Raw genomic sequence first — 24,914 nt, 5'->3', positions numbered from 1 at the left:
CTCTTGCTTGTTTATAACCTACAACTCCAATGGTGAGAAACCTGGCTCCTATCATTCATTTACTAAGTTTCTCAACTCCAGTATACATGTATAGTGGTTTCAGAATTCTTAACCCATGTGGAAAACATGGAAAACAGCATTATCAGTTGCAGTGCTTATGTATCATTTCTTTTGTCTTTAGTCTAACAGAATTCACAGTTCACTTACTCCAAAGTTACTTAGGTTAGTACATTTTCTTCTTACCTCCTTCAGTGAATTTGTTTCAATATATTTTTAATACAGTTACTTTTTTTTTTTTTGCCACATTCTACATTTCACCCTGGGATCCCCCGACCTCCTAAATTATTTTTTTTAATTTTGCATACATTAGGTTCACTCTTTTTGTTATTGTGGTTGTTGTTGCTTTTGAGACTGGGTCTCTCTCTTTCACCCAAGCTAGAGTTCAGTGGCACAAACATAGCTCACTGTCTTGAACTTTTGGGCTGAAGCGATCCTCCTGCCTCAACCTCCCAAGTAGCTGGGACTACAGGCATGCACCACCAGGCCTGACTTTTTTTTTTTTCCTTTTTTGTGGAGATGGGAGTCTTACTATATTGCTCAGGCTGGTCTAGAACTCCTGCTCTCGAGGGATCCTCCTGCCTCAGTAGGTTCACTCTTTATGATGTAAGTTTTGACAAACGCATGGTATTAGGCATCAAAACGATACATATGATACACTGTAGTGTCAAACAGAACAGTTTCATCACCCTTAAAAAAAATCCATTGTGCTTCACATAATCAACTCTCCCCCAACCCCCTTTCAACCGCTGATCTGTTTACCATTTATAGTTTTGGCTTTTCCAGAATATCATATAATTGGAATCATATATTATGTAGCCTTTTCAGACTGGCTTTTTTCATTTAACAGTATGTTTTTTGTAACAGTCATCCATGGTTTTTTTTGTGGCTTAATAGCCCATTTTATCACTGAATAGTATTACATTGCAGAGATACACAACAGTTCATTTATCCATTAACTTATTGAAGGCCATCTTCAATAGTTACTTACTAGTTTGGGGCAGTTATCAATAAATAAAGCTGCTGTATACATTCATATGCTGGCTTTTGTATGGATATAAGTTTTCAGGTACATTGAGTAAGTATCTAGGATCATAGTTGCTGGATCTTATGGTATGTTCAGCTTAGTAAGAAACTGCCAAACTCCTTTCCAAAGTTGTATCATTTTATATTCCTACTAACCAAGGAATGAGAGTTTCTGTTGCTGCGCACCAGTAGTTTGTATGGTCAGGGTTTTTGTTGGTTTGTTTTTGCATTTTAACCATTCTGAAAGGTGTTTAGTGGTATCTCGTTTTAATTTGCAATTCCTTAGTGATGAAGATGTTGGGCATCTTTTTATATGCTTATTTGCCATTTATATATCTTTGGCAAAGTGTATGTTCAATATTTTTCCCCGTTTTTAAATTGTGTTGTCTGTTTTCTTATTGTGAATTTTTAAGAGTTTGTGTATTTTGGATACGAGTCCTTTATAAAGTAAGTATTTAACAAATATTTTCTCCCCATTTTTGATTTGTCTTTTCATTCTTTAATAAATAGTGTCTTTCACAGAGCAGAAATTTCTAGTTTTTAGTTTTTGCCTTTTGTTTTTTTAGAGACAGGGTCTCATTCTTTTGCACAAGCTGAGTGCAGTGGATGATCATGGCTCACTGTAGCCTCAAACTACAATCCTCCTGCCTCAGCCTCCTGAAGTACTGGGATTACCAGGCATGAGCCACCATGCCCAGCTGAAGTTTTTAGTTTTATTATGATGATACCAGCTTTTTTCCATGGATCATGCTTTTGGTGTCTATAAATTCACTACCAAACTCAAGGTCCCACAGATTTTCTCCTGAGTTTTCTTCTATAGGTTTTATGGTTTTGCATGTTATATGGGTCTTTGAAGCATTTTGAGTTAATTTTTGAGAAGGCTGTAAGGTCTATATCTGGGTCCTTTTTTTTTTTTTTTCCGTATGGATATCCAGTTGTTCTAGCACCATTTGATTAAAAGACTGTTCTTTCTCCAATGAGTTGCCTTTGTGTCTTTTTCAAAAATCTGTTGACTATGTTTGTGTAGGTCTGTTTCTGAGCTCTTTATTCTGTTTCAATGATACATCATTGATATATGTGTGTATTCTTTTGCCAGTACTATGCTGTTTTGATTACTGTAGTGTTATAGAAGTTTTAAGATTGGACACTGAATCTTCCAATTTTCTTTTTCCTTTTCTTTTCTTTTTTTGACACGGCATCTTGCTTTGTTAACCAGGTTGGAGTACAGTGGCAGCAATCACGGCTCACTGCAGCCTTGACCTCCTGGGCTCAAGTGATTTTCTCACATCAGCCTCCCAAGTAGCTGGGACTGTAGGCGCATGCTGCCACATGTGGCTAATTTTTGTATTTTTTATAGAGATGGTGTCTTGCTGTGTTGCCCAGGCCGGTCTCAAACTCCTGGGCTCAAGCAATCCACCCACTTCAGCCTCCTAAAGTGCTGGGATTACAGGTGTGAGCCGCTTCTCCTGGCCAAATTTTGTTTTTCTGATTCAGTATTGCCTTGGCTGTTCTAGGCCTTTTTCATTTCCATAGAAAGGATCATTTTGTCAACATTTCTAAATTAGCTTCCTGGAATTCTTATTGGGATTGAATGAAATCTATACATCAAGTTAGGAAGAAATGGCATTTTAACAGTATTGAGTCTTCAAATTCATGAACATGGGATGTTTCTCAATTTATTTACATCATCTTTTATTTTTTGCATCAGTGTATACAGATCCTGTACATGTTTTAATATGTTAGACCTAAGTGGGTTTTTTTTCTGTTGAAATTTTTTTAATTTCAAATTTCAGTCATTTATTGCTGGTATGTAAGAAAGTAATTGACTTTTGTGTATTGCCCTTGTATTCTGTGATGTTGCCACACACACTAATTTTTAATAGTTCTAGGAGTTTTTTGTAGATTCTGTGGAATTTTCTACACAGACAATGATGTCATCTGCAAATATAGTTTCTTTCCAATCTTTATAACTTTTTTCTTATTGTACTAACTAGACCTCAGTTTTCTTTTAACTTTAATATGTTTCTGTATCCTCACTATGTTTCCTTGTCTCCCTGGTTCAGAGGTTATATATTTTTCCCATTTATAAATATGGGTATGGAAGAAAAATAAGACATGGTAATTGCCTACAAAATGATTGCAATCTAATGAGTGAGACAAATAAACTGATAACTGATCATAATGCGATGTAGCAAGTACTGTGATAGAGGTACGCATGAACAGTAATTGTTTTATTGCTCTTGGTTTTCTTTTTACTTCCCTCAAAAGGCCCCTTCTCTGCTTGTTTCTTTAGTCAGCTACATTATCCCTTTCTTCTGGGCCCATTCTCCTCATTGAAAAATATAGTTATCCTTTGACCATTTAAAAAATAAGGGAAAAAACAACAAATTATTTACAACTAAACTTCTTGATAGCATAGTCAGAGCCTTTGTTTTTTCACTTTGCACTTACACTGTGCCTCTTACACTGTGGCTGAAGTATTCTCCAGCAGTATTCTCTCCAAGGAGTATTTCTGTGTAAGATGAGATCACTTTAGCAGTTATTTAATTTGAGATGTCCATAGGTCATTTAAGTCATTTTGTGTAGCAGGCAGTTGGATACGGCGGTCTGAATCCCAAGGGAGAACTCAGGCAAATTAGGAAATCAGTGCTTTCTGCAGTTGGTAGTTAAACCATGAGCATAGATTGGATTGCTCAAAAAGTGTTTAAAGAAAAGTGTAGGTTGCTGCTTTTGTCTTGACATCCTAGCCATGGCCTCCTCTGGAAAGAGGAAGCCTTTCATAGGGCTCCTCCAGGCTTCAGTTTGGCAAGTGCTTCTCTATGTTCACCATGGAATACTGCGTTTACCTCTGAGAATATTTATCTCACTGTGTTTGTCTATTTTGTAACTCCCCATTAAACTACACATTTCTCAAGGAAAAGATTATACCTTAACACACTTGCCTGGCACACAGCAAACATTTATTACATAAATATTTAATTGGTAAATACTTATCAAATCAAGAAACACGTGTATAAAACTGTTTTAAAGAGGTTTTGCCTGACTTTTACTCATCATTAAGGATAGTGCCAGCCACAAAATCATCAACACAGAATGTATTTGCATTTAATAATTAATAAGGTGTATACTTGCACATGAAGTATTTCTTCAGCAATGCTTAAGTCAAATATGTGAAAAATATTTGGGTTGTGGGGGAGGGAGATTGTTTTTTGTTGCCCTGACATTTTTCTGCCCCAGAATTTCATTTTTATCAGGAAGTTCAGTGATGTAAACTGTGTGTTAAAATCAATATTGTTACTTTAGCATGTTTCAAGTAGTCTTCTTTTGAATTGTATGTTTTGGAAATTTTCTAAAATTATTTTACAAAATTATATCTAAGTTTATGTAGGTGATATTTCTGTTGTTAAAATTTAAACCATAAAAATACAATTTATGTATTAAAATTTCTGTTTACTACCAACAAACCAAAAAGAACAACCACCAAATTTCTTCTCACTCTTAAAATACTATCATAATGGAAGAGAAAAGGAATGAGAGAAAGAAAGAATGAAGAAAAGAAAAAAATCTTTTTAAAGACCCTTTAGCCCTTAGTTGTATTTGTTCTAAGAACGTAAGATATATACAATCATAAATCTTTTCATATAAAAGCAATTTAGAATGAAGTTTTGATAAATTAATATGAATATTCATTATTTACTTTTGTATACTTCTATAAATTTTGTGGAATCACCACCTGTTCATTGAGTTCATGCTATTATATGCAAGTGGAGATTACTGAATGTGAAAGACATTTGTTGTCCTTGAGGAACATAAACATTGCTTATATAAAGGTATCAACATGACAGTGGTTACAGTATTTTTAAATATATCACTGCTTAAAAATGTATCAAGAAACCATTAGCCTGTTTCTGAAAGCTATTGATGGTATGTTAGTTAATGTAATAACCTATTTTATAAACCTATTTGTGTAAATCTCCAAATAGTGGAATTTTAGTCTTTTGTCTGTGGTTCCCTCTTGTGGATGTTTTATAAACTGCTTGTAAGAACACAACAGTTTTTAAAGGTGTCGTTCTTATTTTAAAATATTTGATTTTATAAGTTTCTTTATATTTGTCAATCCTTTGACATGCTTTTGGCTGTGAAAGAAAAAAATGTCACGGTTAAGGTTGCTTTTACTTTTAATTTACTCTATTGTATATTAGTATTGTGCACAGGAGATGTAAGGTAATCTTTTGTTTGGAAACTTCTCCTGTAATGCCAAAAACTTGTACAGTCTTGCATCATGGAGCCTCTGAAGTCCTGCCCACATGCCTTTTCACCATTTAGGCTTGTTATACTGATGAATAAGTCTTTTATGACGTTTGGAGATCCTGAAAGCTTTGATGTAACTTTAAAACATGCCTGTGAATGTGCAAAAAGTTAGGATCCATGAAGTTTCTGTTTGCTAAAGACAGGTATGTCAAAGACAGCAGCTGTATAAGCTATTAAGCTGATTTCGTAGTGAAAGGGAAAGACCACCTACTTACAGCAGTGAGAAGACAATTAATTCTTTTTATAGATTTTCAGATACTGTAAATCTTAGTTTTTAATGGGTGAATACCAATTTGTTACTTTTTTCAGCCCATCAGACATTGAAGTGGCACTTAAGGGCAGCTATTTGAAAGAGAGTATTTTTGATGTTTTCTCAGTAATTTTTAGCTCAGTTGGATCAGAGTTACCAGTTGACCTACTGTGGGCAATTTCACTTGCAACACAGAAACAACAAACAGGTACAACCTTGTGTATTGATAACAAGGACAATGGGATAACTGCTATCCTTTACCAGAGTTGGAAGTACAATTTCAAAGTAATGCTCTGTTGGTCACATCAGTAGTTTCACCTTGCTATAGGAAAGAGTGTTTTTAGTTTAGTAGGAATCTTACATGATTCGAGACATACAAGCAAATGTACAATAGTACCCTTTGATTTTTGCCTTTCTAACTCAGTGATTAAAATATATTTATCGACCTAGGTTAACATGTTAGCATCAAGCAGTCACCAGCCCCCGAATTCAGTTATGCATGGGGAAAGAAGTGAAAGATTCTTACCCTAGTTTTCCCCAGTTTTGTGCTCATCTTGCAGTTGCATTGGACATGCCTTGTTGATTTCTTATTTGATGGGAAAATGAATAATTAGATTTCATTTCCTTGATCATGTGGTCAAGTGACAAAGTATAGTAAGTCACTTTTTGATTACAAATAACTGGGTTACCTATTTTATTCAAATTAAAATCTCTCTCAACTTTCTCTTTAGATTCAGTTTGATCTCTTTAGGTTCTGAATATTGGAGTTATTGTTGATCCATTATATTTGACTGCCTAGAAACTTTCTAGAAAATGTTAATTCCTATTTGGTGATTTCTTTCAGATTCAACTTGTCATTTCTGTTACTATATGACCCTTTTTAGTACAGGCTCTAATTAATTATCCTCAAATCTGGATTCTAGTAATAACCGTCTGATTCTAGTCTTTCTCCAGTCTTTCCCTTCTCCAAATCATCTTTTAGTTCCCAAGGTTCCTATCACTCCTTTGCCAAGCAACTTATGCTGGGCTCCCAGTGTTGAAAGCATCCATGAGCTGTAGGACATCCCCTAATTCAATCAAACTTACTCATTGCTTTCCATTCTAGCTGGAATATTTCTACTTTTGTGCTCGTTTTTTTCTGCAGTTTAGAATGCCACTGTCTATTCTTCCCTAATTTTACCCCAAGATCCAGCTTTCTAAGGGGACTAAATTAATTCTAAGGAGCAAGGGCATCTTAATTCTGTTGTTTGTTCTTTCTACCCATTCTCAGTGGCTTGTTTACTCATGTGTTTATCTTTGGGATAGTGAGTTCATGTTTGGCTAGATTTTATCTCTGAGAATGGTGTGAGTTGAGGGTTCAGTATGCGTCCCTGTAATATGGATTTGTATTTGTTTCTATCAGGCACCTGGGGTGCTACCTTACTGGGGCTATATTTGGTTAACTTCTCAGTTTGAGGTTCCCCTAGAGCGTGTGAGTGATGTAAAATTGAAGGCCTAAACCATGGTTATAAATTCTAAAGGGAGGCTTCCCAATCCCTTTCCCCTACCTTAGGGAGGCTTCCCAATCCCTGTCCCCTACCTTACCTAGCTCAGGTAAGACTTGTCATCTCCTTTGCCACTGGGTAAATTGTTTCTTGCCTATCCTTTTGCTGAGGATGTAGACTTTCAAAATTCCCAATTTTAAGTGAAGTTTCATTTCTACTTTGGAAAGAATCCAAATACTTCCCTTTTCCCTTTTATCTGTTAAAATATAAACCTTATTTAACCACTAATCCCCCACCCCCATCATCACATGCCTCTAAAGAAGCCTTCAAGTTAGATTTGGCTTATTACCATAGCTCCGTTTTGAGCCCTTACTATCTTGAAAACTCAGCTATATATTTCTAGTATGTTTGTTACATTTATTGTTTGCTGTTTAGCACCTTTAAGAGGTTTTAAAAATATTTAGACCACTATAATGCAACTTTTTGTATAATTGTTTCAAGTATATATTTTACACATTTTTTTCTGAAGAATATTTTTTTCATGCTATAGCAGAATGCATACTTGTTAGAATTGTCCAGTTGAATGAAAGCCATTAAGATCACTGCTCTGATACTGATACTATGCTGTTATGTGATTGCATATGCAATAAAGAAGTGTTTAATGTCATTTTAAGAAGAAAAATAAAATTAGAATATTTTCCGTTTAGGACACCTGTTTAAGGAGTAGTCTGTCTCACTAAACAGGTATCCTAACTGAGAAATATTCTATTTTTATATTCTAAACATTTTGAGAATATAGAAACAATTTTATATTCTAAAGTATTTGTCTTTTGTGACACTAATGACAAATTAGTCTCACAAGTGATAAATACTTTTTATCCTTAATTCAGTCAATTACTGAGTATTTAGAAAATGCTTTAAGGTAGTAGATATTACAAATATCTACTAGTAGATAATGCAAAATCTCTGATTATTTCTCAGGCTGTTTTAGCATAAGCATGTCTTAGCAGTGGAGTAGGATTTCCTAATAATGTTTTCAAATATTTGTATTCCATGTGGATTTTATGATTCATAAACTGGATTATCATCAGTACTGTGTTTTGCATTCCTGGCACATGATGGCCACTGATTGAAAATGCTATTGTATTCCTTACTGGAATTGGCTGCTTTCTACAGTGGGGAAGCATCTGTTCTGCAGACCTTTTTCTATGAAGTATCAACATGTTTTTCTTCTGCTTTTCTTTTGTGAGGAATAACAGAGTATATGTAAGTGAAATATAATTTTGAAAAAACATAAATGTTTCATTATAAAATATAAAAAGTATCAAATGAAATTATAACACTAATCTAAAATATCAAGAATAAGTTAAGAATTTTAAAAAGTAAAAGCTGTGGCTTAAAAGTTTTCAACACCATCACCAAATTATAAGTGAGTTTTCTAATTTCGTTTAGTTATCATTCCATCTGTACTTTATTAATTTCTATTTGTGTGTCACCCTCTCATTAGTGAATTGAGTGTTCATGCTATTTTTATTGCTATTTTTTACTGTCAATTTGTAAATTAGATTAGCATTCTTTAGCAAATTGACTACGTAAGTAAAAATAATATGCAGTAAGATCAATCCCTTCCAAACTTAATTCAATGTTTTTACAATTTTATCTAAGCCAATTGTGTGAATCCAGAGGTTCAGGCTTTATTGTCCCTTTGTAGATTCAACTCTAATGTAGAATATAGGGAGGCTAAGGACTATTTTATACTGATCAGATGTTATGTTTCTTGTTAAGTTTAATGGTCACAGCATTGAATCTCACAAGGATAAGAGAAAAATGACTCACACGTGTTAAAATAGAGTTAGTGTTTTGGGAATAAACTGGTTGCAACTGTGACAAAATAAGATATTCAACCAGCAGATTTGAAAAAAGGAACTGATAGAAAATCATCTTCATCTCTTTACTTCGGAAAATGAAACATGTTCTTGCAAACCTGTAGTATAAGTTAAATGGGGCTTGAGAAATGCTGTAGATAGTTTAAAAGCCTTACATAATTAGAAGATAGGTCTTAGGCTTTAGAATTAGACCTGCCTAGAATTCTTGCTTCTCTACTTATTTGTTGTATGACCTTGGACAAATTATGAAACCTATTTGAGCCTCAGGTTCCTTTGCCTAAGAGGAATAATAGCACCTCTGAGGGTTAATAAGAGACTTTTTTTTTTTTCCCTTTGGGACGGAGTCTCACTCTGTCTCCCAGGTGCTATCTTGGTTCACTGCAACTTCCGCCTCCCGGGTTCAAATGATTCTCCTGCATCAGCCTCCTAAGTAGTTGGGATTACAGGAACGTGCCACCATGCCTGGCTAATTTTTTGTATTTTTAGTAGAGATGGAGTTTCACTATGTTGGCCAGGCTGGTCTTGAAATCCTGACATCAGGTGATCCACCCACCTCGGCCTCCCAAAGTGTCGAGATTAAAGGCGTGAGCCACCATGCCCAGCCGAAAGAGAATTAAAAAGACCTTAGCATAGTGCTTCCAACTCACTGATAAGTGTTTTTTCATTATTAAATAAATGATCGACTGAATAATTGTAGTTAATGGCATTATTTCCTGTCCCAAAGTATAATATCTTTAATAGCTATTCTATGTTTTATAATAATAACATGTTACTAGAACCTCATAAAATTGTCCTTCATTCCGTGTTTTGGCATTACCTCATAATGAGGGATTTAACATTCATTCAATAAATTACATAATAAGAACATTGCTTTTTACCAGACATCAGGAATACAACTGTAAACAAGATCTGGTTACTGCCCTTATAGATTTGAGAGTCTAATGGGGGATTTAGACAAGGTAAGTGGATAGACAATTACAGTACTGTAAAATCAGCATAAGCACCGAGTACTATGGGAATACAGAGGCATGACACCTAATTCAATCTTGGGGTGTCTGAGCTGAGAAGGAATGTGTCTGAGTGTAGTTCTAATGTAAAAAGTTGTTGTAAAACACTGCACCCAAATGTATCTATTGTATGTTAAATATATAGTCTACTCATCTTTTAAGAGCTGACTCAAGTTCAGCCTCCTCTGTGAGACCTTCTTCACTTTCTAAAGGCAGAGTTAGAGGCTCTACTCTTGGTATTCCCATTTTACTGTCAACACTTTTCTTGTAGCACTTAATAGATTGTCCTGTAACTTATTGTTCACATGGTAGTAGATTTCCCTTAGATCTCAAACTCCCTAAAAACTGAAATGGAATTAAACTATCTTATTCATCTCCAATGTCTGGTGTACTACTTGATGTACAATAAATGCTTGTTGGATGATTAATAAGTGAAAATATAAATTGATTTATTCATTAAATAAATATTTATCAAGTACCTACTGTATGCTAGGTGTTTTAATAATGAGGATTCAGAGGTTAAAACAGTCTCTTGTCTTCATCAGACTTACATTCTAGTGGTCGTAAAGGCCAGGTATAGACTGTGAAGAATACAGAAGAATGGAAAATGATGGAGGCTTTAGTTTAGATTGGTGGTCAGAAAAAGCTTCACCAAAGAGGTCAAAGCTAAATAGATACCTGAGTTAAATAAATTATCAAGCTGATTTATGGATGAGCATTGCAGTCTGAGAGATGAGCCCATTTAAAGGCTCAAAAGGAAGAACATGTTTAGAATGCTCAAGAAACAGCAAAGGAGGTCAGCTTGGTTAGAGCTTGGTGAGCAAGAAGGAATGTGATAGGAGATGGGATTGGCAGATTATTACTAGATGGGATAGGCCAGATCACATTTGGACATGATAAAGGTTTTGGATCTTATTCTAAGTGTGATAGGAGGCCAAATGCAGAGTTCTTAGCAGGAGAGTAACATGTCATTTGTCTTCTGAAGGGCTCAATCTGCCTATGTGAGTGAGACTAAAAGGGGCAAAAATGGAAACAATAAGAACAGTCAGTAGGCTATTTTCATGCTCCAAGTGGGAGAAGATGGTGGCTTGGACTAGAATGGATGGAATAATTTATATGGGACTCTGGGAATAGAAGGTGGTGATATAAGCTTTTAAAAATTGTAAGCTTACATCTCCAACTTAAGCATTTGAGTAGAGAAAAATTTAAACATAATTCAGGTATATGTATATAGTAGAATAATGGGCTAAGAAAAAAAGACCTTGTTTCTTAGTCCCAGACCTACTTTTAAGTAGGTGTGTGACCTTAGGGAAGTCTCTTATTTTCTGTGGACTTCAGTGTTTTCAGATATAAAATGATGGTTTGAATTACTTTCTCTCTAACTGTAAAGGTCCTTGATTTTATAATTCCATGAAAAAGTCAATATGTATTGAACGTGTCAACCTAAATAACAAAGACTCTCTAAAAGAAAGTAACATTTATTTTAGAATAGGGCAGTGCGAGTAAAGGTGCTATAGAAAACAATGTGCATATTCGGGGGGTAAAGGAAGACAAAGGTTTTTAAAGGAAAAATGGGGAGAATTGCCTAATTGTTTTGAAGTGCTTATCCTTGTGCGCCAGTCTGTAGTTGGATAGGCAGTTGCTGGGTAGATGTCCTCGCAGTATTTTTCATGTAAGATTGCAATGGCCTTTGTGCAAGATGGTGGTTTTGGCAGTCTTTTGTGATAGCTTTCGCTATCAGGCATTTATGCATGAGGACCATCTCTTTATGGCTTTCCCTTGCTCCATTTGTCAGGGTTGGTTTTTGTTTGTTTTTTTGTTGTTTTAAACAGAAATGACTTCATTTTGATTCTGACAACTTTCACAAACCCTTACTGTGTTTTGAATACTGAGTGAAGCACTTTAGTGGATTCAGAGGTACTCTAAGACATTCTTATCTATAGGGTACTTACATTTATAAAAGATTTAGCAAAACAATTGCTTGCAATATGAGATCATAAATTGAATACAGAAGTGTCTAATGCCGGTTGTAAATTCTATGGAAGTTTAGAAAAGAGAATAATTAACAAAGACTGAATTAGCCATGGAAGTAGTAGATACTTGATCTGAAACTAGGTAGGATTTAGTTAAATGGATAGAGGGGAAGGACCTTCTGGATAGAGAATAAGACGTACACAAAGGAAGTCTTTTATGAGCATAGCATCATATGGAGTTATGGCAAAGAGATTCAGTTAAAGTCCAGCCTGCCTGTATTGGAGGTTATATGAACAATGGGAAAATAGGATTGGTCCATAGAAGACATTGAAATTTAGGCAGAAATGTTTAGCTTTAATGAAGGCAGGAACTGGGAGCCGTTGTAGATTCTTCATTAGAATGATAGAAATAGTATTCAAGAAAGGTTAGTATAATGCCGTGTACTTTGAGGAAGGTGTGAAACTACGTTGTTCCAGGTAGCATGCAGGCATTTTGCTTACCTTTTTATTTAATCATCAATCTTTGGAGACAAGGATCCTATGCCTCATAAGTGATTTGAGCCAGGATTTGAACTAATGTCTGTCTGACTCTAGGAAGTTAGATGGGAGAGTCCTCAGTCAGGAAGCATTAGCTGCAGTAAACCACCTATGAGGTAGTAAGGATTATACCCAGTAGCAGTGGGAATGGAAAAGAAGAGATGGAGCTAAGAGAGAATTATTTAAAGAACTAGTTGACTGATGCATATATAGGGAATGAAAGAGAAAATAAATGTAAGAAGACATTGAAGTTTTATGTAGCAAGTGAAGATTACCATGCTTTGTGGTGGTTGTTGGGCATGGAGACAGATAGGAGAGACTGGAGAGATAAATGAAATAATATCTGATTTGGGACTGTCAAATTTTAGACATCATTAAGTATTTACGTAATAAGTAAAGACATAGGAAGATTTCAGGATTTGAGACTCCTCGACTTATTAGATAGTTGAAGGCATGAGAATGAAGAGGTCTTCTAAAAGAAAGGATCATGAAAGAAGCGCAAATGACTTTGAGACCTAATGCCCAAGCTTAGCATGTAGGTTTAGGAAGAGGAAAGGTATCAAACAGCTGTCCAACTGTTGTTTTATTATACAACCCAAGTTGCTGAAACTCAACATTGATGTTCTCAGATTTGCATTTTGACCTCTGCCAGAACTAGATTTTGCTTATATGTTTCTACTAAAAATGGAATAAATATAAATGAATTTCAGTGCATAATCAAGTTTTTCTAAATAGCAGATTCTTTGGTCCTTTCTTTCTTTTTGAAATGGGGTCTTGCTCTGTCACCCAGGCTGGAGAGCAGTGGCACCATCATAGCTCACTGTAGCCTCAAACTCTTGAGCTCAGGCAATCTTCCAGCCTCAGCCCATCAAGTAGCTAGGACTACAGGCACACCACCGTGTTCAGCTAATTTTTAAATTTTTTGTGGAGGCAAGGTCCTGCTGCATTGCCTAGGCTGGTCTCAAACTCCTGGCCTTCTGCCCTGACCTCCCAAAGCACTGTGATTATCAGTTGGTCTTTCAAACAGGATTCGTTAATTTATTTTTATGACCCTATTCCAGTATATCTTTGGTGAATGTTCTAAAGAGCACTTTTAATTTGTACTTTTATTACTGACTTGATTCTTCTGTGAAACATTTAAGAGCTGAGATTTGTCAACAAAAGCAAAAAATTGATAAATCAGACTTCATCAAAATTAAAAACTTACATCAAAAGACGCTATAAATGAAGTAAAAAGCACACAGAATGGGAGAAAATATTTGCAAATTATATCTCTGGTAAGGAATTAATATCCAGAATTTGTAATAACAACAGAAAAACCAAACAACCCATTTTAAAATGGGTAAATGGATATTTCTCCGAAGAAGATATACAAATGGCTAATAAGCATGCGAAAAGATTGCTCAACATCAGTAGTCATTAGGGAGATGCAAATCAAACTACAATGTGATAATACTTCATGTTCATTAGGTTGGCTATTATTTTTTAAAAATGGAAAATAGCAAGTGTTGCCAAGGATGTGGAGAAGTTGGAATCCTGTGCATTGCTGGTGGGAGTGTAAAATGGTATAGCCACTGTGGAAAACAGTTTGGACACTTAAAAAATTAAATATGAAGTTACCATGTGATCCAGCAATTGTACTTCTAGGTAGATACCCAACCAAACTGAAAATAGGGATTCAAACAGATACTTGTAGGTCAGTGTTCACATTAGCACTATTCACAGTAGCCAAAGGTGTCAGCAATCCAAATGGCCATCAACAGATAAACAGGGAAACAAAATGTGGTGTATTCATACAATGGAATATCATTCAGCCTTAAAAAGGAATGAAATTTTTCTACCACAATACGCATGAATCTTGAATGCATTAGGCTTAGTGAAATATATTGTATGATTCCACTTACATGAGGTATCTAGAATAGGCAAATTCATAAGTATAATAGTAATTATGAATTAGTACTATGATATGAATAGTAGTACTCATGAATTTGCCTATTCTAGATACCTCATGTAAGTACAATAGAGGTTGCCAGGGCTGGGGAAAGGGGGGATGAAGAGTTCTGTAAACGTATAATGGTGGTGGTTGCACAACATTGTAAATATACTTAGTGCTACAGAGTTATACACTTAAAAATTGTTAAAATGGTGAATTTTATATGTATGTATTTGTATATTTTGCCATAATTTAAAAGAAAAAGCTAATGGCTGTTTTACAAGGTTATAGACATCATTATGCCCATTATAATACAAAGTGTCAATGTGTTCTGTCTTAAAGGTGCTCTCATATATATTTAGTTATTTTGTCACCATATTCTTTGTTATGCATTTGCTGATAGTTTACCTATCTTAATCCTTATTTTAAAAGCAACTAGCAGCCTTCTACTTCATCAGTTTCTGTTGCTTGATCTGTAATTACCTAAAGCTTTAGGTTATTTTGAATAATTTTCACTCTTAAAATAACATTTGTATGTATATATTTATATTAAAATCAGTACTAATAGTATTTTTAATAAGTATTAAAACTATAATATATTCATTCTCTTGTTAAGAATTAAGAATCCAGCTGTCATAGAAAAGTCTTCCCTCATTGCAGTGTTTTGCTTGCAGGATGAAGATGAGCTGGATTCCCACACCATGGTGAAGACTAGTGTGGAGAGTGTGGGCACCATGCGGGCCACAAGCACGATGAGTGAAGGGGCCCAGACCATGATTGAACATAATAGCACGATGTTGGAATCCGACTTGGGGACCATGGTGATAAACAGTGAGGATGAGGAAGAAGAAGATGGAACTATGAAAAGTATGTGGCTTTTTTACATTGAATATTAGTTTTCTAATTTGAAAGGATACTTTTATAGGAACCAAGCTAGTTCTGTGTTATTTTTTATAGCCAATTGTGGAAAATTTTGTTTCTTAGATTTATGTAACAGTAAAAAAGAGTATGGCACAAGTCACCTTTTTAAAATTGTATTTTAATATAGCAGAAAACAACACATCTTCAACTTAGAGTTAGGGAACTTTTTTCTGTTGAAGGTTGCTAACCCACAGCTTAATTTGCAAAGTATTTTAGAGAGAAAAAGATAATGTTCCTAACATTTACTTTCCCAATTAAAAAAGTGAACCTAAAATTATCTTCCAGTAAATTCAACAGACTATTATTTTATGTTGTCCAAATTATCAGTTAAACCACAAAGAGCAGTGTGAGCTATGGAAAGAAATAAGGTGGGAAAATAAGAAGCACTAGAAAGAAGGATTAAGAGACAGGGATGCTCATACAGAAGATTCAGTTCCACAAATATTTACTGCTGCTTATCATATGTGAGGCACAGTGCTGGGGGTGCTGCAGTGGCTAAAATGATGATCAAACATTCTGTCTGACCTCTGTTGCTTACAAAGTGATGACAATAGGAATGCTTTCACAGAATAGCACTTCTCTTTTTTAAAAACAGTTTTTTAAGATACTGCAGTTAACATCGTAGGTCATTGTGATTTCACAGTTATAGGCAAAAACGAATTTTCTCTTAGCACCAACTGACCTTTTTCTTCCTGTCCTGCTCCTACCCTAGTCCTGTGTGGTTAGTGTCAAAGTCTAAGCAAGCACTAGGCTGCTTTCCACTGAAGAGTATTGCCTCTCAATGGCAGAACAGCAGAATTACATGATTTCTAGCATTGTAGAACCTAGAAAATTGTAAATATTCAAGTGATTTGCTGGTACTGCAAAATGGGTACCAGAATTTTCTCTCAGATACTTCCATTTCCTTTTTGCCCACCCTTTTCTTTTTGCTACTCCCCCGTGAGGTCTGACCCATAGCTTCAAGTCACGTGGCTCAGTACTGCTGCTTTCTTCACATTCTCTAGTTCTGGGTAGCCCACTATGGTTGCATATGTACTTTGGATAGAGAGGATAGTGAAGCACAAAATGTAATAGATTGCTACATTGCCATAATCCTGGGGGTGGAGTATGAATTTTCTATCTCCTGCCATTGGTGGGTCTTCTGTGCCTTTTTCCTGGAAAGCAGCCTAAATCTTGGATTTCCTGAAATTCCTAGCGGGCATCTGACTAGAGTAAGTTTTCTGCATTCGTAACGTGCCTCACTCCACTGCAGAGGATGGTCTTATGGCCTCCAGAACCAGCTAGTGTTGGGGTACAAGTGGATCACAAAGACTCTGTGATAAAACAGTTAACACATTTTTCATCAACATGTAGTATCAATTTTCCATAAGCTGATATAATTTTTAACTCAAATTTTATGATTCTTAACAGATCAATTAGATCATTGAGTGCTTTTTTGTGTCTTTAGGGAGTTACTGAGCTCCTTATGAAGCTATATGAACAACTTTTCATGCAGTCATATAGTTGAACATCAGCATATATATAATAGTTAAGAAAAATGAGTCTTTATAGAATCTAATTCATTTAGATTGCAGTGTATTATATTTCAAGGAAGAGAGACTAATGATGATGTTTCCGACATCATACTTTAAAATTATACCACAGATTTCTACACATTTTGTGTAGTGACTTTTAGATTTGACATCCACAAAAATCAATACATGGTATAATTTTGTTATAACTGATTGTATAGGTATGACTTTTTGTCACAGAGATTTTAGTGAAAACCAGTTTTGAAGTTGAACAGATAGTGGTTTTTATAGCTGCAGTTGTTTTATGGACCTCAGCAAATTTTAAATCCCATGAGCCAACTTTCTGTGTTTTTTGTTTCTACAAGTTAGACATCATTCTGTAATGTGAGACTTCTGTGTTTCCAAAATTCTAATCAAGTGATGTTAGTATAACTCCTAGGGATTGTCATATTGTAGTATAGCAGTAGTAAAGTATGTGAAGAAGTTATTGAGGGAAGACTTACTTTTTCTGAAACCACATAATTATTGTCGTTTTGTTTTTCTCGTGATCTAAATCTTTAAAACTTCTTAAATTAGTTGGTATGAGGTCTCAGCTTATGTCACATCAGTCAAAGCCACATTTGCTAATGTGTCTTTAGCATTTTTGTTCCCTAATAAGATGATAGCAGTATATTATTTTTGGTTTTCTAAAATCTCTACAATGTGTACTGAAGATTTAGAATTTCATCTCTTTTTCCATTGGAGTTTCAAGTGAGTTGCCTGATTTAACATCCTTGTCAGTTTAAATTATGTTTACACTTTCTCTTTTATACCTTTAACCATGAAGCTAGAAATTATGGGCCTATTTTCCTTACCTCTAGGAAGGAAAATTACCCACAGACCCTTTAAAGGGAAGTGGAGAAAAATGACAAAAAGTATTTTAAAATTTGATCTGCCTTTTAAAAAATGGACGTGGACCCTATGGGCATGTCCCAAGAATAACTTTCTAAACCTGTTTTTAGCAATGATGGCATTACTTTTACCCTCCCGCTCCCAGTCTTCCTATTCAGATATCCCTAAGGCGTCCTCATTCCCCATGGAATGTCCAGGCTTCAGCTGTGTCACCAAGATCCTTCACAGTCTGGCACTAGCCAGTATTTACACGTGGATCTCTACTTCTTCCTTATGGATTATGCTTTATCCATACTAGTCTGTGCCAGTTGGAATTCTGAATGCTTGACACTGGGTAAAAGCAGGTTGGTTATCATTCAAGAAAATTAATTTAGGATTTCTTATCCTGGAGTAGATTAGGACCACGTCAAGAATCTATGTCATCAAACTGATGGGGTAGGAGAGATTATTTCATCATGGGTGACTCTGGGAGAGTAGTAGCTTCAGCAAAGAAAGACTGGGGCTTTTTAGTTTGTTCAGCTCAGATCTACTCAGTTAGCTCTGTTTTTATGGAGGAACTTTCTGATCTTACAGAGCTGTGGCTAGATTGGTAGCACTAGTTGCCCTGGGGGGAAACTATGTCTTATGGGTATCTGAGGAAGAGCCATATTTTCCAGCCAGGTTTTTATTTTTCATGTGTGTATCTGTTGTTTCCCCAGATAAGTCACAAAGTTTGTCCTGGTAAGAATGCTGTATAAATCTCCTCTGCCACATAATAGTACATGCTCTTGGAATATTGGTTTCATGAATGAATACTAATTACAGTAGAGTCAGAGTCAAGCTGTGTGTGTGTGTGTGTGTTATAGTAGAATTAAAGATACATAGCTCTGGAAGCTAAGAGAACTTTCAGGTAAACCTCCTGCCTTGGTAAGATACTTTCTTTTCAAGTGTTCTACCATCCCTGCTTCTCATTTCACAGAGCAGACCCTCTGAAAATGTGTTCCTTAAGATACCCATTCAGTGAAATTCTCTGATAAATGTAGATAAATAATATACAGTAATCAGAAGTATTTGGGAAATGCATATTTATCCTAGAGATAAATTATTAGAGAACTACAGTATATATTATTAACTTATTAAATGCAAATAGTACAGGAAGGAAACAGTTTAAAAATTACATTACCCAAGCTTTCCTTCACTTATTTGACCATGAAAAGCTTTTAATGAGGAACATATCAGTGATTAACATCCTGTGTAATAAGTATCTGAGAAACACATTTTGGGAAATGCTATCACGAGAGCCCTCTAGTTCCCTGACCCTAGTTCCTAGTCTGCTTTCTTTTTATTAGCACACCCTCCCTTCACTTCTATATCCAGCTTAGAGGCTATATTTCATTATTTCATTGCTTCTGCCACTCTCTTATATTCTAAACTCCTCTTAGAGGCTATATTTCATTGCTTCTGCCACTCTCTTATATTCTAAACTCCTCTGCCCTAATGTCTTGTCTTTTCTGCCTCTTCTGGAAAACTTTGATATGGTCCAGTCTCAGTGTTCATCTTCTCTGCATCTTTACCCTGGCTATTGAGTGCTGCTGGAGATAATCTTCCATGTGCACAGATGAGGGCTGCCAGATCAAGACCTTCTCCCCCATTTGGGCCCTCCACTTTCCTGGAGGCCTGTGTTTCTCTGTTCAGCAATTCCTCATTCTACAGAGTGGCTAGTTTAGATCTTCACTAGATCTCTTCTTGCTGCCTCCCATCTCAGTTTCAGTAGATGACGTTGCTCCCTACTTTACAGAAAAAAAGTGAAATGTTATCATGCAAGTACCTAGAGAAGCTGTATAGGTGTTTTAAATGTGGTCTTTGGAATAAGGTTGAAAAATTGAGTCATTCTTAATTTCCGTTTCTTCCTTCACCCTTCATGGAAGTAACATCTCATCAGTTCTGCCCCCTAAATATCCCTATCCTCTTCTCATGATCTCTGCTTGCATTTCTTTAGTGCAAGTCCTCATAGTTTCTCACTTGTGAGGCTTCTAAACTGATCCTCTGCCTCCAATCTTCATTCCCTCCCCACCATACAGATTTCAGCACATTTCTCTTCTGCTTATGCCCTCCCAGTGACTACCAATTGCTTACAGGCTAAAGCTCAACACCAGTTAAGAAGCAGTATATGCTCTGGTTCCTACTTACCTTTCTATTCCCTCTTCATCCTTCTTCCAGCTTCTCAGCTCTTACAGAGCTTTTTTACCTTTGGCCACTTGCAATGCCTAAATCCTCCTGTGGGATTTATGCTTCTTTTGCTAAATCATATTCATTCACTCAGGCTCAGTTAAGAGGTTGCTTCCTCTATCCAGGTTAGGAATAAGTGCCCCTCTAATAGGCTCCCATCTCACCCCAAGCTTTCACTTTTACAGCACAGTCATGCTTTATTGTGAGCGTGTGCTTTTGTTTATTTCCCACTGTATTTTTGATGCCTAATACAATACCTAGCACTTGGTAAGAGTTCATGAAATGTTTTCTGAACAAATGATGTGGCATAGTGAAGAGCATGGGATGTGAAGCCAAATCATTTAGTAATTGTGTTGCTTAATTCTGTCTGAGTTTCAGTGATATATATTTGTCTCTCTGTTGTGTGTATATGTGCAGGTGTGTGTATTAGGTAAATTCAAAACATGCCTAGCAGTGTTTTAAATATAGTTGATAATCAATAAAGGATAATATTCATCTGTCCACCCTATTAATTTATCCTTCCAACAACTTGATAAGAGGGAGCATCCGGGAAGTCCTGGGCATTGTCAGCCCTGCTTCCCATACAGTGACAAAAATCATATCTTCCTGGGACCGGAGATGCTGAGCTATCGAGCAACTCTGTTCTTCCCACGGCAAATTCTTGCCTCCACCTTTCCCTGCCTCCTCCAAGACCTTGCTCCATCTCTCTTTTTTTAGTAAGCTAGTCAAAGGGGCTTCTATAGAGAATGATGATCTCCAAAATGAACTGAGTAGCATCAACATGAATAAGAGGGGTTTGAATGGCAAGATGAGCAAATGCTAGAGAAGTACTCAGCGCACTTGGCATCTCCTGACCGAGAGTATGTTTGATAATATCTATTGATACGACTTGAGATGAGAGAACTGTTTTCCACTGTTTGTGAAATTTGACATCTCTTTGAGAAAATGAGGAGAGTATCATGGAAGTATAAAAGTACGTTTACATTTTATTTTATTTTATTTTTGGAAATGGAGAAAAAGGTGAATTTCTCAGGTTATAGCTGTTACTAATTGAGCTCCTACTACAGGCCAAACACTGTGCTTAGGATTTTGTATATGTTATCTTATTTACTCCTCACAAGGATCCTATAAAATAGCATTTCACTACCATTTAGCACTAAGGAAACTGAGACTTGGGAATGCTGTCCAAGATTTCCTAGCAAGTGATGGAACCAGTATATAGACACAGGGTTGACACTAGAATCACATCACTTCTCTGGGGCCAGTGAGCTCAATGTCCCTCTTGGGCAGGATTCTAGAACATTTAAGAGTCCTTTAGGAAAGATCAGGATCGTTATAAGTCAGCATAGATTACTGAGAAGAAATCATATCAGAATAATATAATTTCCTTTTTTGACAGCATTGCTAAACTTCAAGGTCAGAGAAAATGCAGAGTTTGAATATTGTATCTTAGGATATTAGGAAAGTATTTGACAAGGTCTTTCATGATATCCTTGTAGACACTATGTAGTGTGACCTAGCTGGTGGTCCTGTTATGAGAGTGCAATGGTTATACTCAAATGTGCTTATATCAGTGAGAGTTTATTGGAGGAAACAGAAACTACTCTAGGTATTCCACACACAAAGAAATTTAAGTCAGAGATTGTATTAATGTGTTCTCATATTGCTATAAAGAACTATGTGAGACTGGGTAATATATAAAGAAAAGGGGTATAATTTGCTTATGGTTCTGCAGGCTGTACAGGAAGCATGGCTAGGGAGGCCTCAGGAAACCTGCAATCATGGTGGAAGGGGAAGGGGAAGCTGGCACGTCCTACATGGCTGAACGGGAGAAAGAGCAAAGGGGGTGGTGCTATACACTTTTAAACAACCAGATCTTGTGAGAACTCAGCCACGAGACAGCACTAGGGGGATGGTGCTAAACCGTTAGAAACTACCCCCATGATCCAATCATCTCCCACCAGTCCCCCCTCCAGCATTGGGAATTAAAATTCAACATGAGATTTAGGTGGGGGCATAGAGCCAAGCCATATTAAAGATGTAGAAGTTAAGAAAATCAATGGAAAGCCTAGAGGAGAAGGCTGTGTAGCATAGGCTTCAGGAGTGACTCCCACAACACCACAAAAGTGAGCATATAAGGAACAACTACTACTGCCACAACGAGGAATAGCAATCCAGAGGCTGCCGTTGGCGCCGCTGAGTTTAGTAATACAGATTGAAATCAACCCTCACTGCTATTTAGGGATTAGAAAGCTACTAAATATTACTGCAACCACTCCTCAGTACCTGTGAAACTGGTGACTAGATGCTAGAATGCTGCTGTAAATAATCAAGCCTCCATGACAGGGATTGTAAGAAGGAAATAACTAAACTAGCAGGCATATAGCTTCTGTTTGCCTTCCCCTCCTCCCCCTCCACGCCAGTTGTGAAAGAATGCACTTACCCAGAACTCTAGTTGCAAGGAATTCTGAGAAATGTGGTGTTCAGCTCTCTAGCCTCTATGATACAAAGGCTCACTAGGGGCACACGGCAGTGGTTGCTAAATTTCAGTCGACTACAATGTTAAATAATAAATTGTTTACCAGAAGATTTCTCATTTTGTGATACAGGACCTCGGCCTCCAGCCCTGGCTAGCTCAAAATTTTTCATAGAAACTTGGATGAAGCTATAAGGTGAGGGTCCATCAGAATTGCAAATAACACGAAGTGGAACAAAATAAAAATATGTTATAGGATAGAATGAGGATCCTAAAAGATCACCACGGGCTGGAGCAGTGGGCTTGATTTACAAGATAAACCCTGCTTTTGGGTCCAAATAACCAGCCTCACAAGTATGTATTGTAACAGTCGCTCTTCAGAGATGCTGGTCTGAAGACTAGAGCAGGACTTGGGCATCTCTGCTTTTAAAATACATTTTTTAAAATTTAAAAACTCTACAAGTGCTTCTGAGGTGCAGCTAGGACAGATAACCACTTTTTAGAACAAGGAAATAAACAGCTTCCCTCTGCTCTCAGGAGCCAGAACTCACCTGGAGTATTGTGTTTAGAACTTACCTGGAGTATTTAAGAAGGCTGGAGATACACTGGAGCACATTGAACAGAGAGGCAGCTGGATGGCGATGTAGGTGGAGACCATGTTGTATTAAGAATGGGTGGAGAGGCCGGGCGCAGTGGCTCACGCCTGTAATCCCAGCACTTTGGGAAGCCAAGGCAGGGGGATCACCTAAGGTCAGGAGTTCGAGACCAGCCTGGCCAACATGGTGAAACCCTGTCTCTACTAAAAATACAAAAATTAGCCGGGCATGGTGGCATGCACCTGTAATCCCAGCTACCCAGGAGGCTGAGGCAGGAGAATCGCTGGAACCCAGGAGGCAGAGGCTGCAGTGAGCTGAGATCGCGCAACTGCACTCCAGCCTGGGCGACAGAGCAAGACTCTGTCTCAGAAAAACAAAAAAGAATGGGTGGAGAAATAACTGGTTATGTTTAGGTTGTATATTATTTACTTATATTAACCTTTCATAAATGTTTATCATTTCTTAAATACTGGGTTAAATAATATTTACTAAATATACATTTTAAAAATGTCTTACCTGTATATGAATATAGTATTTGTTGATTTTGAAAATTTCAGAGTTTATTTGGGACAGCACATATATGCAGTTTTACTTAATTAGTAAGAGAAAGCAAATGAAGTTCTGCTTTAGCTTTTTAGGAGTTACTCTGGAAACGATACTAGATATTAGTGTCAGTTGAGGAGAGATACCAAGAAGAGAAGACTGACTCTACTCCCTGGTTCATCCATTGTTCCTAGACAAAATCGTTAAGTATGAGGCAATTTGTTTTGTTCTGAGCATCTGCTTCCATGCCGTATTCTTTGCTTAGTAATATCTTTCTCTCAGTTCTCATATCCTTTCCTTCCTTCCTTTTTTCCCCCAAAATCTGTTTTGGAAAAAGACCAGATACACAGGAATAAAATGCCTAATAATGTTTAATGCTCATGAAATACATTTTCCCCCAGAATCGTACAGCCTTGAGCCACAGGAGTAAATCACTAAGGATGGAATTTTAGATGCCAAGAAATAATTGGCAAGGGTAGGAGAATGTGTAGGGGAACTACTTTCTCACTTACCATTCTTTTATGAAAAACTGTTCCATTCCTCTTTAACTTAGGAGGTTAATGTTGCCCGGGATATGACAATAAAGGTGACAGCAGTAAACTACAGGTCCCTCTTGCAGCTGGGTGCAAATACCCATCGTATTTCTGGGCAATTAGAAATCGTTCATTTTCCTTTACAAAAGTACGAGGAATCCAGGTAAGGTGTGGCTGCAGTGGTTTGGAGTTCCCTGTGGGCACTGAATATAGTCTACTATTCTGTGTGCTCTTGGTCCGTGGGATGTTTAACGAAGTATAACCCAGCTCAGACCTGCTGGTGTATGCATTTTGGTTGTAGGATACCTCTTTTATTAGCACAAAACACACACAAGGATGTAAATATTAGTCTTCCCTGTAAAAATGAAAATGTCTTTCCTGTACAGGCCTTTGAAGAAAGCATTTTCATAGATACAGTGACCATTACAATATTCATTACTCGCACAGGAACTCCCTCCTTTTATTTAACTAAAATCTTTGGGCTTCAATTTTTGTTTCCTTCTATTCTGCCTTCATTGGAGATTGAAAACAGCTGGTCACTATTTTCTGTGCAAAGAACCCTTCATAAATACTTGGATACTTATTAAGTTCTTTCTCAGACTTGACTTTTCTTGGCTGAATAATTTCAGTCTCTTTAACCTTTGTGCAGGTATTATTTTCTAAGCTTTTTAATCTTTTATGAATAATCCGTGGACCTTCTCCATGTTATGTTTATCCTTCTTTGTTTTCAAATACAGTATGGTGAAGTTCAGGAAAAAACTGATGTCAGTA

General features: G+C 36.6%; 1 protein-coding gene across 10 annotated transcripts in view; it reads left to right on the top strand.

Annotated features, from left to right (window-relative positions):
• Positions 1 to 24,914, top strand: part of STK3 (serine/threonine kinase 3) — a 422,170-nt gene that overhangs the window by 252,572 nt on the left and 144,684 nt on the right. For all 10 annotated transcript variants that reach the window (XR_008667625.2, XR_008667626.2, XR_010135011.1 and 7 more), the window contains one exon: positions 15,139 to 15,331. Coding sequence is in view for 6 of the 10 variants with exons in the window: in XM_031013812.3 (XP_030869672.1) it covers positions 15,139 to 15,331 (193 nt within the window). In the remaining 4 variants the exon portion in view is untranslated. The remainder of the gene's footprint in view (positions 1 to 15,138; positions 15,332 to 24,914) is intronic.

Source organism: Gorilla gorilla, chromosome 7 (genome assembly GCF_029281585.2).
Source record: "Gorilla gorilla gorilla isolate KB3781 chromosome 7, NHGRI_mGorGor1-v2.1_pri, whole genome shotgun sequence".
Classification (NCBI taxonomy): domain Eukaryota; kingdom Metazoa; phylum Chordata; class Mammalia; order Primates; family Hominidae; genus Gorilla; species Gorilla gorilla.
Note: the sequence above shows the minus strand (reverse complement) of the source record. Positions and strands in the feature narration are given on the sequence as shown.